At 54.9% G+C, this 15,707-nt stretch overlaps 1 protein-coding gene across 5 annotated transcripts in view; it reads left to right on the top strand.

Annotated features, from left to right (window-relative positions):
- Positions 1-15,707, top strand: part of SS18L1 (SS18L1 subunit of BAF chromatin remodeling complex) — a 37,642-nt gene that overhangs the window by 19,024 nt on the left and 2,911 nt on the right. For 4 of the 5 annotated variants that reach the window (XM_032257124.1, XM_032257125.1, XM_032257126.1 and 1 more), the window contains 5 exons: positions 517-681; positions 1,148-1,249; positions 2,390-2,482; positions 9,628-9,747; positions 11,257-11,384. In XM_032257124.1, coding sequence (XP_032113015.1) covers positions 517-681; positions 1,148-1,249; positions 2,390-2,482; positions 9,628-9,747; positions 11,257-11,384 — 608 coding nt within the window. Of the gene's footprint in view, positions 1-516; positions 682-1,147; positions 1,250-2,389; positions 2,483-9,627; positions 9,748-11,256; positions 12,872-15,707 lie in introns of those variants that run through there. The other variant, XM_032257123.1, reaches the window with a different exon arrangement.

The following is a 15,707-nucleotide window of genomic DNA, read 5'->3' as shown; positions in this document are numbered from 1 at the left end:
GGGGTGATGGGGGGCCTCTGTCCCCTTCCTGGGGTGATGGGGGGCCTCTGTCCCCTTCCTGGGGTGATGGGGGGCCTCTGTCCTCTTCCTGGGGTGATGGGGGCCTCTGTTCTCTTCCTGGGGTGACGGGGGCTTCTGTCCTCTTCCTGGGACGGGGACCTCTGTCCTGTCCTCTTCCTGGGATGACGGGGGCCTCTGTCCTGTCCTTTTCCTGGGATGATGGGGTTCTCTGTCCTTTTCCCGGGGTGATGAGGGCCTCTGTCCCCTTCCTGGGGTGATGGGGGGGTCTCTGTCCTCTTCCTGGGGTGACGGGGGCCTCTGTTCTCTTCCTGGGGAGACGGGGGCCTCTGTTCTCTTCCTGGGGAGACGGGGGCCTCTGTCCTGTCCTTTTCCTGGGATGATGGGGGCCTCTGTCCTCTTCCCGGGGTGACGGGGTCCTCTGTCCTCTTCCGGGGTGGGGGGCCTCTGTCCTGGGCTCCTCCTGGGGTGACATGAGGCCTTTCTCCTGTTGCACAGTCTCCATGATGCAGCAGCAGGCGGCCACATCACACTACAGCTCCACGCAGGGTGGCAGCCAGCACTACCAGGGCCAGTCGTCCATCGCCATGATGGGCCAGGGCAGCCAGGGGAGCAGCATGATGGGGCAGCGGCCCATGGCGCCCTACCGGCCCTCCCAGCAAGGTAACGCCCAGCCAGGCGGGCCTTGGGTGCAGCTGACCGCCACGGGTCGTGAAGTGCCAGCCTGTGGGTGCTGCTCTGTGGGGTGCTAGGGGAGTGAGGCTTGGCGCCTTGGTGTGTGTTGAGTGTGGGCGCTGGCTGTGCGGGGCTGGAGTGGGGCCCGCTGAGGGGTCTGCTGTCCCCAAGAAGTCAGTGTTGGGGGTGGGTGGCAACTGTGATTAAGAGTGTCACAGCCAGGCTGGGCTCATCCCTGTAGTCCCAGCACTTTGGGAGACCAGCCTGACCGACATGGTGAAACTCCATCTCTACTAAAAATGCAAAAAATAAGTTGTTTACAGCAACACCGTGGGTGTTCTCCTGGGGGTGGGCACAGCCGCTCAGCAGGGCCCTGGCTTCCCCACCGAGTGAGGAGGTCCTTGGCAGGAGGAGGCTGCGACCCGCACTGGTGCTGACGGTGGTTCCTCCGCAGGCTCTTCCCAGCAGTACCTGGGCCAGGAGGAGTATTACGGCGAGCAGTACAGTCACAGCCAGAGTGCCGCAGAGCCCATGGGCCAGCAGTACTACCCCGACGGTGAGTACCCGCAGTGCCCAGCCCCACCCAGGAAAGCAGAGCAGCGCCAGGGGCGAGGGGCTGCTACTGCGTGTGTCCTCGGTCGTCCCAGCTCAGGCCTGGGCTGCCCGCAGAGTGGCCAGCTGCCCTGCGGGAGCACCGTAGGGAACAGGGTCAGCCGGGCCGGCAGCGGTGCCAGGCCTCCGCAGAGAGAAGCTGCGGCACACGCCGTCACTCTTGACTCCGTGCAGCCTCACCTCCTTCCTGAAAGGCTGTGGGAGTTGGGAGTTGGAGGTGGAGAAGCGCAGCCCCCCATGGAAGGTGGACACGTTCAGGGAGGTGCCTCCCAGTTCACAGTGAATGCCCTGAAGGTGGCGGTTCCACCCCCAGCACCTGCCCCTACCGCCTCTCATCTCTGTAGAGTATTTTCCCGCTGTCACCTTTCAGTCTTTCCGCAGTTCCAGGGCTGTGGAGGGGATACTGAAGGTGGTCTTGGCTGAGCGCAGTGGCTCACACCTGTCATCTCGGCACTTTGGGAGGGCGAGGCAGGAGGATTGCTTCAGCCCAGGAAACTGAAGCCACACTGAGCCATGATCACGGCACTACACTCCAGCCTCAGTGGCAGCAAGTCCCTGTCTCTAAAAAAGTAAAAACAGTAAAAGAGATGGTCTTGGAGGTTCATCCCCGGGAGGCATCCAGGCAGGGAGCTGGGCTCAGCCAGCCATACGCAGATGCACAGCCAGGTGGGGAAGGCGGATGGGCAGGTGGCAGCAGGGCAAGCCCCCCTTGCCACGTGATGGTCACATGCAGGGAAGGCCTCGCTGAGGGGCGGACACCTGCCCACGTCCTCCCAGGAGCCAGTGGCAGGGAGGAGAAGTCAGTCGGGTCACTAGTGTGGCTGTGGGTGGCCACTGGGAGCACTGATCCTCTGCACAAATCCTCAGGTAGCCTCACAGTCGCTCCAAGAAGGAGGCATTGATCTGCATTTCAGCGAGGAAGCCGAGACGCAGGGGGTCGGGGTGTGCTCGGTCTATGGGGACAGGGTCCTGCTGGCTCTAGTTGCCCCCCTGGCCTGACAGCGTCTTCCCAGCCTGGGTCTCAGTTGCCTCTTCCGGGATCTGTGCAGCCTCTGCTGACTGTTGCTGTCTCCGTGTCACACAGGCCATGGCGATTACGCCTACCAGCAGTCATCATACACAGAGCAGAGCTACGACCGGTCGTTTGAGGAGTCCACGCAGCACTACTACGAGGGAGGTAAGGAGCACGGCCGCGGGCTGGGCTCAAGTGCAAGTGCCACATGCAGCAGAGTTAAGACGCTGCACCCTTAGGAGCGTGTGTGCCTGTCTTCAGCACATCTCCCTTAAATCACAGCACAGCACCGTGTGGGGAGACAGTGCCTTCCTCTGGGAGCTGGAAATTCAGGCTGTGTCTGGAGCCCCGCTTGCCTTACGTGTGTGTTCGTGAGAAAGGGGAAAGGGGTCAGCCGGCCATGCTGGGGCTGGGGGCACACTGTTACTGGGTCTGGCCAGGCAGCGTGGGGTCTGCAAGCCACACTTGGGGCTTCCTCCGCAGAGGCCAGCAGTGGCTGCGCTGGGTGTAGCCTTGCAGTTCTTCAAACACCTGCAGGCCAGGAAACGCACATCTGTGGCTGGGGGCTTGCCGCCATTCCTGGGGTCCCGGGCTGTGCTGCGCGAGGGGCTGTGCATTCGGTAGACTTGCCCATTTCTGTGGTGTCTGTGCTCCTGCTGTGGCTATTCTGAAACCCCAGTAGAACATCCCAGAATGTGGAGTTGGGAACAGGTACACACACAGCCAGTTCCAGCCCGCCCCAGGATAAAGGTAGCCCCCAGAGAAGAGTTGATGATCACCTTGCAGGATTGCACGACCTTGTCCAGGAGGTAAGGCGGGCCTGCAGTCCCTGGGGAGAGGGGCTTTGTGTCCACTCATACTGACCAACAGGCAGCAGCAGTGGCCAAGGCCTTCTTATTGCCAGGCCTCAATCTACCAAGAGGTAACAGTGTCCAGAGTAGGTGAGGCTTCAACAAAGCAGGCAGGCTGTAAACAGCTACAGATTTCCTTGTTTGGGTTACTTTTTTTTTTTTTTCCTAGATGAAGTCTTGCTCTATTTCCCAGGCTGGAGTGCAACAGCACGGTCTCAGCTCACTGCAACCTCTGCCTCCTGGGTTCAAATGATTCTCCTGCCTCAGCCTCCCGAGTAGCTGGGATTACAGGCACCTGCCACCACACCTGGCTAATTTTTGTATTTTTAGTAAAGACAGGGTTTTACCCTGTTGGCCGAGCTGGTCTCGAACTCCTGACCTCATAATCCGCCTGCCTAATCCTCCCAAAGTGCTGGGATTACAGGCATCCTGGGTTACTTCTTAAAGAATTGAATGTGTAAAAGTTTTGTTTCTGAGCTTACACGTCTCAGTCTGCTGTGAAGAAACCATGCAAGTATAGGTCTGTATAGGAACATCACAGTATGCCCCACAAATACCTGCGACGTTTAAATGGCAGTTATACTTTCAAACACCTGGGGGAACAAAAAGTGCATGAATAAATAAGAAAGAAGCTGGGCACAGTGGCTCACGCCTGTAATCCCAGTACTTTGGGAGGCCAAGGCAAGCAGATCACTTGAGGCCAGGAATTTGAGACCAGCCTGACCAACATGGTGAAACCCCGTCTCTACCAAAAAATACAAAAATTAGCTGGCCGTGGTGGTGCACGCCTGTAGTCCCAGTTAGGAGGCTGAGACAGGAGAATCGCTTGAATCCAGGAGGCAGAGGTTGCAGTGAGCCGAGATCACGCCATTGCATTTCAGCCTGAGTAGGACCCTGTCTCAAAAAAAAAAAAGCCAGGTGCGGTGGCTCACACCTGTAATCCCAGCACTTTCGGAGGCCGAGGCAGGCAGATCACCTGAGGTCAGGAGTTCAAGGCCACCCTGGCCAACACGGTGAAACTCTCTCTCTACTAAAAATACAAAAATTAACTGGACATGGTGGCGTGTGCCTGTAGTCCCCAGCTACTTGGGAGGCTAAGGAACAAGAATCGCTTAACTCGAGAGGCGGAAGTTGCAGTGAGCCGAGACCATGCCATGGCACTCCAGCCTGGGCAACAAGAGTGAAACTCGGTCTCAGAAAATAATAAAATAAAAAGAAAGCAATGGCCAGGCGTGGAGGCTTATGCCTGTAATCCCAGCACATTGGGAGGCCAAGGCAGGAAGATTGCTTGAACTCAGGAGTTTGAGGCCAGCGTGAGCAACATGGCAAAACCCTGTCTCTACAAAAAAAACCCAAAAAGTTAGCCAGGTGTGTGGCAGGCACCTGTAATCCCAGCTACTCAGGAGGCTGAGGTGGGAGAATTGCTTAAGCCCAGAGGCAGAGGTTGCAGTGAGTTGAGATTGCGCCACTGCACTCCAGCCTGGATGACAGAGGTAGACCCTGTCTCAAAAAAAAGATGCCACCCTGTGGCCAGTGCCCAGAAGGTGTCTTTTGGCATTGCTGGCCGCAGTGGTGCCTCGGTCAGCCTGGGAGCCTGCAGGACCTCTGCTGTCCTGGGCCTGGCCCTGGCCCTGCCAGCTGGAGCAGTTTCAGCTTTGTCCGTGGTGAGGTGTGCATCTGCCCAAGGCTGCCACACTTTGTTACAGAAACAGACAGGATGTGCTGCTCAGCCTTTCACCGTCTGACATAGCTACCTTTTTTCCAAAGAAGACCTTGCTCTGTTACATAGGCTGGAGTGCAGTGGTGTGATCGTGGTGCACTGCAGCCTTGAAATCCCAGGCTCAGTGATCCTCCTGCCTCAGCCTCTAGAGTTGCTGGGACTACAGGCATGCACCACCATGCCTAGCTTTTTTTTTTTTTTTTTTTTTTCCTTCAGACAGAGTCTCGCTCTGTCGCCCAGGCAGGAGTGCAGTGGTGCGATCTCATCTCACTACAACCTCTGCCTCCTGGGCTCGAGCAGTTCTCCTGCCTCAGCCTCCTGAGTAGCTGGGACTACAGGTGCGTTCCACCACCCCTGGCTAATTTTTTTATTTTTTAGTAGAGATGGGGTTTCACCATATTGGCCAGGCTGGTCTTGAACCCCTGACCTTGTGATTTGCTTGCCTCAGCCTCCCAAAGTGCTGGGATTACAGGCGTGAGCCACCGCGCCTGTCGGGCTATTTTTTTTTATCTTTTAATTTTTGCAGAGATAAGGTCTTGCCGTGTTGCCCAGACTGGTTTTGAACTCCTGGGCTCAAGTGCCACCTCAGCCTCCCACAGAGCAGGGGCTCCAGGGGCACCCGTCATGCCCAACTGGTACGTACTTGTGTAGTTTGTTGTGGGTTACATACACTTGCCTTCCATCATTGATGAGAAATTTGCTAAAAAAGCTTAGTAACCTCTTTTTTTATTTTATTTTTTATTTTTTTTTATTTATTTTTTTTTTTTGAGACGGAGTTTCGCTCTTGTTACCCAGGCTGGAGTGCAATGGCGCGATCTCGGCTCACCGCAACCTCCGCCTCCTGGGTTCAGGCAATTCTCCTGCCTCAGCCTCCTGAGTAGCTGGGATTACAGGCATGTGCCACCATGTCCAGCTAATTTTTTTCTTGTATTTTTAGTAGAGACGGGGTTTCACCATGTTGACCAGGATGGTCTCGATCTCTTGACCTCATGATCCACCCGCCTCGGCCTCCCACAGTGCTGGGATTACAGGCTTGAGCCACCGCGCCCAGCCAGTAATCTCTTAAGACCAGTAAGACAGTGGCATGGTTTCCTCCTTGATTTAGAAGCCTTTTATTCCATCTGCTTGTTAGTTAGACTCTGACATGAGGAGCACACATACGTAGGTGACACTTTATCCTCCAGCAGGTGGTACTGTGCAGTCTTGCAGGGTGAGAGGCCTGGGGGTGCTTTGTTCTGAAGAGACTGAGGGACGCATCATAGCCACCTTCAAACACATTAGTGGCCCATGGTACAGTGGAGAGGCTGGGGGACGTTAGGAGGAATAGGTCAAAGGCACCATGAAGAACTTTCCAGGCTGGGTGCAGTGGCTCCCACCTGTGATCCCAGCATTGTGGGGGCCAGGGCAGAGGATTGTGTGAGCCTGGGAAGTTGAGACCAGCCTAGGCAACATAGTGAGATTCCATTTCTACTAAAAATCAGAAAAATTAGCCAGGTATGGTGGCAAGCGCCTGTTGTCCCAGCTGCTTGGGAGGCTGAGGCAGAGCATAGCTGGAGCCCAGGGGTTCGAGGCTGCAGTTAACTGTGGTCGCACCACTGTGCTCCAGCCTTGGTGATAGAGGGAGACTCTGTCTTAAACAAAGAGAGAGAGAGAGAATGTTCCAACTGTGTCATCCCTCAGCAGGATGCGTCGGACAGGCTGGGGCTGGAATTGTTCCGGGTGACAGCATCCATTAGGAGCCTGCAGAATCCAGTAAAACAGGAGGGTGCTCCAGAGCCAACAAACACATAGGGTTTTTGGAAAAAGAAAACAGGAGGGTGCTCATGCACAGGGCACCAGTAATAGGAGGGGACCAGAGTGGGGCCGGCCAAGCCAGGAGGGGACACCAGGGGTCACGGGGCCACGCATGCTGGGCGGGAGCATTGGGATGTGGTGTGTGGTGGGGGAGGGGCCCAGGTGGGGCCTAAGCCCTGCACTTGCATGGAAGTGGGTTTGCAGTGGCTCAGACGGCACAGAGCCTGGCTCCTTGTGACCTGGCTGCTGGGCCCCGTGGCCCTCAGGAGAGACCGCCCCATGAGCTGCAAGAGCCGGGTGTGGGGCTGGATAGGATGAGCCTTCTCTGTGAAAATGCAAGGAAGATGAGACTGACTGTACACTTGCACACACGCACGCTAACACTGTCAGCCAACTGGACAAACACCAAAACAAACAGAAACGCCTACAGTGGGCCATGGGGTTAGGCTAGAGCAGGCGTGGACATGGCTGCCTTCCCGGGACCTCTTGAAGCTGTGGGTCTGTCTGCATTTACCTTTGAATCATGTGGACGTGCTGGCAGCTTCAGAAGTTAACCATCACCAGGGCCAGGAACAGTGGCTTATCCCTATAATCCCAGCACTTTAGGAGGCCGAGGCGGGTGGATCACTTGAGGTCAGGAGTTTGAGACCAGCCTGGCCAACATGGTGAAACTCCATCTCTACTCAAAAATACAAAAATTAGCCAGGCTTGGTGGCACGTGTCTGTAATCGCAGCTTCTTGCAAGGCTAAGGTAGGAGAATCAGTTGAACCCGGGAGTCAGAGGTTGCAGTGAGCGGAGATCACCCAAGTGCGCTGCAGCCTGGGGCGACAGAGCGAGATTCCATTTGGGAAAAAAGGAACATCGTTGGCTGTCACAGAAACTTAAGGGACCCTACCTTATGGCTGTCCACACCTCCTGGACTCCCGAGAGTGGCCGGTGTGTCGTGCGTGTTTCACAGGCTGTCACCAGGTGGTGACCAGCGTGTCCCAGGGGTGGACGACAGGGTGGGGAGGCCGGGGCAGCACTGGGGCTGCCTTGGCTGCGTCCTCACGTGGATCACTGTTTTTATGCGACGGCTCTGAGCTGCCCGTTCACTTACCCCTTGTGGCCAATTGTTACCGCATTGTGCTCCTTCTGAGCAAGCAGAGGGCACGTGCTGGCCTGTTGTTACACAGATGCACCAGGCTGCCCAGCACCTTCTCACAGACACCCCGCAGAATGCCGAAGAGTTCTTAGAGAAAGAAAAGGAAGAACCACGGAGTATTTGCTGGTTGCAGAGGAAAGGCCCCATATCTACCCGCCGCATTGCTTTCCTGTCACGAGCACAGCCTGGGCTCCCCCGGCTCTGCTGGTTTCGTGAAACACATCTGAAAACAGCGAAGGTCTTTTCCACAGCCTTTGTGCCCCTTCCCTGCAGCGTTGTCTCAGCAGCCCCCTTTCTCTGGGGATAGGGCAGCTGCTGCCTGTTCACACTGGATTGCCTGAGCACCCAGTGGGGTGTGAGAGGCAGGCCTGGTCCCTGGGTACTGGGGCTGTGTGTTCTGAGCTGGCACATGCACAGTTGTTGCATGCCTGCTGTGTGCCAGGGCAAAGCTGGCCCATTTCCTACACACTGGCTCCTTAATTATATAAACAATAAAGTGGGCTATAAAACATGAGAATATGCAGGCTGACCCCCAGAAACCTGACACCGCTGAGAAACCCCCCACGTCAGGTGGCTTTCGTGAGGGCAGGGTCAAGAACAGCGACCTTAAGTCTTCCCACCTGATGATGACAGCTCATGTGCCAGGTGTCACTGGAACCGGCCCTGGATTTTGAGGGAGGTGTGGAAGTTCAGGACTCAAGGAATTTCCTGGATGAAGAATAACTGGGAAGGCTCAGGCAGGCTTCTCCAAAGCCCTCACCTTAGGGAGGAGCTCAGCCTGGAATAAGAGCGGGGGTTTTGTCATCCCATCTAACCGCAGGCTGAGTTACCCTGATGGGTTTTTAAGCGATTCCAATGTGCATTATCTCAATAAAGTTGTTATTTTAAAAAATACATTACTAGGTTCCAGTTTTAAAATACTTAAGTTTTATAGCTTCTGAAAAAGGAAAGCTGTTTCCAACCAGAAAAGTAAAATAGGAAAATTGACAGTTTGCACGGAGCGTGGTGGCTTACACCTGTAATCCCAACAGTTTGGAAGGCCGGTGCAGCAGGATTGCTTGAGGTTAGCCCGGGAAACATAAGGAGACCCTGTCTCTACAAAAGACTTAAAAATTACCTGGGCATGCTGGTATACACGTGTAGTCCTAGCCACCCGGAAGGCCGAAGTCAGAGGATCACTTGAGCCAGGGAGATTGAGGCTGCAGTGAGCTTTGATGGCACCACTGCACTCCAGCCTGGGTGACGCAGCGAGGGTCTGTCTCTGGAAAAAATAAAAATTACATCTGCACAGACTCTATGCCCAGATAAGGTCCCATTCACAGGCCCTGGAGGTAGAGGCGGAGGCTGCAGGGAGCCGAGATTGCGCCACTGCACTCCACCTGGTGACAGAGTGAGTTATTAGTAATAACTTGGCTTGTATCAGTTCTTCCTGAAGCCTTTGACTGAGTCCTTCCAGGACTTCAGCATCTCTGGGAGCACAGTTCTGCCCACAACGCCGGCGTTCGTCTCTGTCTTAGTTGTCACGTTAGCAGTTTCATTTCTTAGCTTTCCCTTTGTATTTCTGTAAGATAAGAAAAAGGTATAGTTTAGTATTTGAATCGTTGTGAGAAAGTGCAGATGCCAAAGGCACAGATTTGGTTTTGGAATTCCAGAGTTACCGTGTTGTGAGCCGCTCACACAATGCGCTCCCTCTGCCCGGTGGGGGGCTCCCTCAGCCCGGAGGGGGTTCCCTCAGCCCGGGGGGGGGGGGCTCCCTCAGCCTGCACAGGAAGTCATCTCTGTGTCTCCTCCTCCCTCCAGGAAACTCTCAGTACAGCCAGCAGCAGGCCGGGTACCAGCAGGGCGCCGCGCAGCAGCAGGCCTATTCCCAGCAGCAGTACCCCAGCCAGCAGAGCTACCCCGGGCAGCAGCAGGGCTATGGTAAGCGGGGGCATGTTCCTCAGGGCGCCCCAGCGCCCACCCACGGCGCACACACGCACGTGTGCAGCAACCCTGGCCGCAGGCAGATATGTAATCAGCTTCTTATTTTGAATAGCTGTAGGTTTCCAGAAAAGTTGGAAACGTCCATGCATGTCGGCCTGAAACATTGTAACTTAAGCATCAACATAAATTCATTGTCCAGGCGGCCTGTGAGGGAGCCAGTATCCTGTCCGTCTGCCACCTGCATGCCCCATGCTCAGCTTCAACCTTTTTGACAGCAGGTCGAAGCCTGTGGGTCTCGGCCTTCACTGCAGCTTAGAATCACCCAGGAAGCTTCTGTAAAATAAGGTCTGGGGCTGCCCCAGATCAGTCTGAGCAAAATCTCAGTTCTCAGGATGAGCCCTACACACATGGCTTCATATGAGACTCATGCATGATTCTGCTGTGGTGAGGAAGGAGAGGCCCTGTTAAAGGTTGCTCACCCTTTAGGGCCATCGCTAATTAAATAGTAGTTTAAATATTACTTGAGAAAGCTGGGAGTGGCGGCTCACCTCTGTAATCCCAGCACTTTGGGAGGCAGAGGCGGGTGCATCACCTGAGGTCAGGGGTTTGAGACCAGCCTGACCAATATGGTGAAACCCCATCTCTACAAAAAAATAAATTAGCCAGGCATAGTGGCATATGCCTGTAATCCCAGCTACTTGGGAGGCTGAGACAGGAGAATTGCCTGAACCTGGAAGATGGAGGTTGCAGTGAGCCGAGGTCGTGCCACTGCACTCCAGCCTGGGCGACGGAGTGAAACTCCGTCTCAAAATAAAAAGAACTTACTTGAGGCTCATTGCGGTGGCTCATGTCTGTAATCCCAGCACTTTGGGAGGCTGAAGCAGAAGGATTGCTTGAGCCCGGGAGTTTGAGACCAGCTTGGGTGACATAGTAAAACCATCTCTACAAAAAACACAAAAATTAGCCGGCATGATGGTGCACGCCTGTGGTTCCAGCTACTTGGGAGGCTGAAGCAGGAGAATTACTTGAGCCCAGAAGGTGGAGGTTGCCATGAGCCAAGATCATGCCACTGCACTCCATCCTGGGTGACAGAGTGAGACCCTGTCTCAAAAAAAAAATTACTTGGCCTCTATCAGTTCTTTCCGAAGCCTTTGACTTGGGCTTCCTAGAGACGATGCCTCTGTCTCACCTGCCTGTAGGTTTTCCGCAGCTCCTGTGATAGTTAAGTTGCAGCAGCCAGTGTGACTGGCACCAGCGGGTTCTGGAGGGCTCTCCTGCTCTCCCGCCTTTGGGTAGCAGCAGCTCAGGGTGATGGGGAGAGGCTGTTGGTACCCTCATGCTGGTGGCAGGCTTGGGGCACAGTCCTGCGACCTCACAGGACTGGAGGGGCTGGTATGTTGGTTGCGTGCTGCTGTCGCTGTACAGAGTTAACGTGGAGCCCCTGCAGGTGCAGAAAGACGGACACGCCCGTTTTGGCCAGCCTCACGGTTTCTGCTGTTTTCTCAGGGCCTGCCCAGGGAGCCCCCTCGCAGTACCCCGGCTACCAGCAAGGCCAAGGCCAGCAGTACGGAAGCTACAGAGCACCGCAGACGGCGCCCTCTGCCCAGCAGCAGCGGCCCTATGGCTATGAGCAGGCAAGCGTTTTGGATGTTAACAGATGTGCCCGTCCGCCTTGCCTATCGAGACTTAATGAAGATTTCTCTTATGGCCGTGAGGAATAATGAGCCAGAACTAACTGGCTTCCAGGGTTCCTTCCAGAATGTTAAGTCTCTGAGCCTGTGAGGTTGTTCAGAATTACTCCCGGGTACGCGCTCGCCTTAGTCAGCAGCGGCTTTTCATAACCCAAACTCACCGTTACGTCTGCATGCCTGGGTCTCCCATTCATTCCTTCGCTCTGCCCACGTTTGTTGCGTACTGGGCACGCGGCAGTTCTCTGCTGGGTGCCTGGCATGTGACCATGACACGAACCCTGTGCTTTTAGAGCTTATGTCTTGCTCTTGAGACTGTCAGTCGTCCCATGGGGCCAGACCTTGCTGAGCACGGAGCGGGGAGCCCCTAGTGGAGCTTGCCTTCTGGGTGGGGGTGCAGGTGGCCGCATTTGGCCAGTGTGGACATTCCAGAAGGAAGACACAGTGGGGAGTGGTGGGCAGCCGCAGGCTCAGCCCAGGGAAGGGGGAGCCCTTTCTGTCCAGGGACAGTGATCGGGGCTTTGAAAGAGCTGAGGAAAGAGCACCTTGGAAGCTAGAAGAGCGGGAGCTCCCGGGACAGTGAGGAGGCCAGCATGGCGGGAGGCGCAGGGACAGGTGGACATGGGGGCCCCCATAAAGGAGGCATCGATGTCACTCTGAGTGGGACGGGGCCACTAGAGGAGGACAGGGTCTGTGTGGTGGGAGCACTGCGGAGGCAAGGGTCTCCCAGAGAAGGAGCCAGGCACGGGAAGGGGCATGCCGAGGTGGTTTGTCCCAGTGAAGGCAGCACGAAGGACGCTCGGTGGCTGCAGCATGGGGCATACGAAGGAGAATGATCTCGGACAGTTTTTGGAGCCTCCTCTGAGAAAGTCCTTAGCAGGGAGTGGTGACTTGGTGACTCTGTGCTGGCTTGGAGATGTTAGGGACCCTTTACAATGCCGATAAAATTTCAAAGCACTCCATCAATCAGGGTTGTTTTTCTCAGGGAATTGGATGGGTAAGAGGCCAAGTACTGTTTTTTAAATGCTCCTTGGCCTGCTCCATCAGGAAGGCAAAGGGGCACCAGTTAGATGAAGAGAAGCCTAAAGATTGTGTAACACAGGCCCCCCTTCCAGGGCACAGTGCTGGAAGGGCACGCCCATTAGGCAGTTTCACAGGCGTCAGGAGTGCTCCTGGTCTGCTCTCAGGACACTGAGGCCACTGCAGCCAGCACAGGGGCTGCCTCTCCCCAGCTCGTGCTGGGCGCTGGTCAGCGGGGAACAGCCACGCTCTCTCTAGGGGCATCATGCTGGAGTCTGGAACGACAGCCATCTGCATCTTCATGTTAAAATCATTTGAATAATTCTGATGAGACGCTATACCTCCTTCATGCAGTCCTGAAAATAATTTCTTTGGATTTTGTGAAATAAGTTCTAACTTAATGATAGACTAAAGCAGAGCATATACAACTCTACACCTACCTACAGAAAGACCGGGCCGGTCGTGGTGGCCCGTGGTTGTAGGCCCGGCCCTTTGGAGGCCAAGGCAGGAGAGTTACTAGAGACCAGGAGTTTGAGACCAGCCTGGGCAACAGACCGAGACCTGTCTCTACAAAAAAAAATAAGAAAAAGTAGTTGGGCATGGTGGTGCATGCCCGTAATACCGGCTACTTGGAAGGCTGAGACAGGAGGATCCCTTGAGCCCAGGAGGTCAAGGCTGCAGTGAGCCGTGATTGCACCATCACACTCCAACCTGGGCTACAGAGGGCGAGACTTTGTCTTTAAAAAAAAAGAAAGGCAAAGGCCAGGTGTGGTAGCTCATGCCTGTAATCCCAACACGGGAAGGCCGAGGCAGGTGGATCACCGGCAGGCAGGAGTTCAAGACCAGCCTGGCCAACATAGTGAAACCCCATCTCTTCTAAAAATATAAAAATTAGCAGGGTGCCTGTAAGCCCAGCTACTCAGGAAACTGAGGTGGGAGAATCTCTTGAACCCGGAAGTTGGAGGTTGCAGTGAGCCGAGATTGCACCACTGCACTCCAGCCTGGGCAACAGAAAAAAACTCTGTCTCAAAAAAAAAAAAAAAAAAAAAAGCAACGGAGAAGATAGAGATTTTCACATTTGGGGGAATGTTTTCATCTGACTGCAAAATATTCACGTAACAGAGTCTTTCGTCAGAATCAACTGTAACCGTGGCCGTGGTGTTTCAGCACAGCACTGTCGGTGCTGGGCGTCTCCTAGGGGCCGTTGTGCCCACCATATTATGTTTGCAGCACCTTTGGTCTCCACCCACAATGCCAGCAGCACGAACATCACCCAGTCTGATAAAGTGTCTCCAGACATTGCCGGATGTCCCCGGGGCACGCTGAGAAGTGTGCTGAGGCTTCGGGGTTGCCTGCAGGTTCCCAGGGCTCAGGGGCTGCTGTGCCCTTGCTGGAGCCGCTCTGGATTGGAGGCTGTCTGTCTTACCCAGCGGTGCAGGGGCAGAAAGACATCGGAACAGACTCCTGCTGCCTAGGGTCCTCACGGCCGCTCTGAATGAGAATGTGGCAGCCTGTGTTCTGCCAGGAACGTGATGTCTGGATTCTCGGTCAGGCCAGGGCGGCTTTCCTCCCTCCCCGCCCTCCCTCACTGTGGGCACCAAGGAAATCTGATCATTAACCAGCTAGGGGCACATGGAGAATCAGGCATGAAGACCACGAGTCGTGCCTTCCTCCATGGCAGTCTCCTGATCGGCTTTCATCACAGGTCTGCTGCTCCATTTGGCTCCTAAGGAATTCTCGGTCTTGTGGCCTTGCGGGCCATGGACTCTCTAGTTCTCTCTTCATGTTTTGAGATGGAGTCTTCCTGTCGCCCACGCTGGAGTGCAGTGGCATGATCTCGGCTCACTGCAGTCTCCGCCTCCTGGGTTCTACCGATTTCTCCTGCCTCAGCCTCCCAAGTAGTTGGGTTTACAAGCACGCACCACCACTACCGGCTAATTTTTTATTTTTAGTAGAGATAGGGTTTTGCCATGTTGACCAGGCTGGTCTCAAACTCCTGACCTCAGGTGATCCGCCCACTTAGGACTCCTATAGTGCTGGGATTATAGGTGTGAGCCACTATGCCCAGCTTGGATTGCTGGTGTGAGCAACTGCCCGGCCTTTTGTTGTTGTTACTTTAAGACAGTGTGACTCTGTTGCCCAGGCCGGAGTGCACTGGCATGAACACGTCTCACTGCAGCCTCAACCTCATGGGACTGCGCCACAACATGCGGCTCATTCCTACTTTTTTTTTTTCCTTTTTTTTGAGACAAAGTCTCATTCTGTTGCCCAGGCTGGAGTGTAGCGATACGATCTTGGCTCACTGCAACCTCTGCCTCCCGGGTTCAAGCGATGCTCCTGCCCCAGCCTCCTGAGTAGCTGAGTTTACAGGCACATGCCACCACACCTGGCTAATTTTTGTATTTAGTGGAGACGGGGTTTCACCATGTTGGTTAGGCTGGTCTTGAACTCCTGACCTCATGATCTGCCCTCCTCAGCCTCCCAAAGTGCTGGGATTACAGGCGTGAGCCACTGCGCCTGGCTGTTTTTTTTTTTTTTTTTTTTTTTTTTAGCAATGGGGTCTTGCTGTGTTGCCCAGGCTGGTCTCAAACTCCTGGGTTCAAGCAATCTTCCTACCTCGGCCTCCCACATTGCTGGGATCACAGGCATGAGCCACTGCACCCAGCCTTCAGATTTTTTTTTTTGTTTTTTTGAAACAGGGTCTCACCCATAGTAGAGTGCACTGGGGCAGTCATGGCTTACTGCAGCCTTGACCTCCTGAGCTCAAGTGATCCTCCCACCTCACCTTCCAGGTAGCTGGGACTATTGGCGTATGCCACCACACCTGGCTAATTTTTGGACTTTTGTAGAGATGGAGTCTTGCCATGTTGCCCAGGCTGGGTCTTCAATTTTTTTTTTTTAATAAATCGAAGCTTGTTACCCTGGTCACCCCCGCTCCCATTTTCTGGGGGCTCCCAAGGGGGCCCACTTGGAGGAGAGCCTGCCTGCATAGCAGGTCCAGCATAAGGGTCTGATGCCAGGCATCTGGCCCAGACCCAGCCATTGCGATCCCCATGTGTGACTGAATGAACAAACGCTTGGTCCTCACTACGTTGTCAGCCACAGGCTTGGCCAGTGGCTTCTGGAAAGCCGTTTGCTGCCCCCCAAAGATTGGGCAGAGGTTGTTTGCTTGCCGTTGTCCCTCCTATCCCCGTCCTGGCTGGGGGGGGGGACGTCTGTCTTCCTTTTACTCATGACTATAGGGGTGTA

This window comes from Sapajus apella, unplaced genomic scaffold, assembly GCF_009761245.1.
Source record: "Sapajus apella isolate SASKATOON/1434 unplaced genomic scaffold, GSC_monkey_1.0 scaffold96, whole genome shotgun sequence".
In the NCBI taxonomy this organism is placed as follows: Eukaryota; Metazoa; Chordata; class Mammalia; order Primates; family Cebidae; genus Sapajus; species Sapajus apella.
Note: the sequence above shows the minus strand (reverse complement) of the source record. Positions and strands in the feature narration are given on the sequence as shown.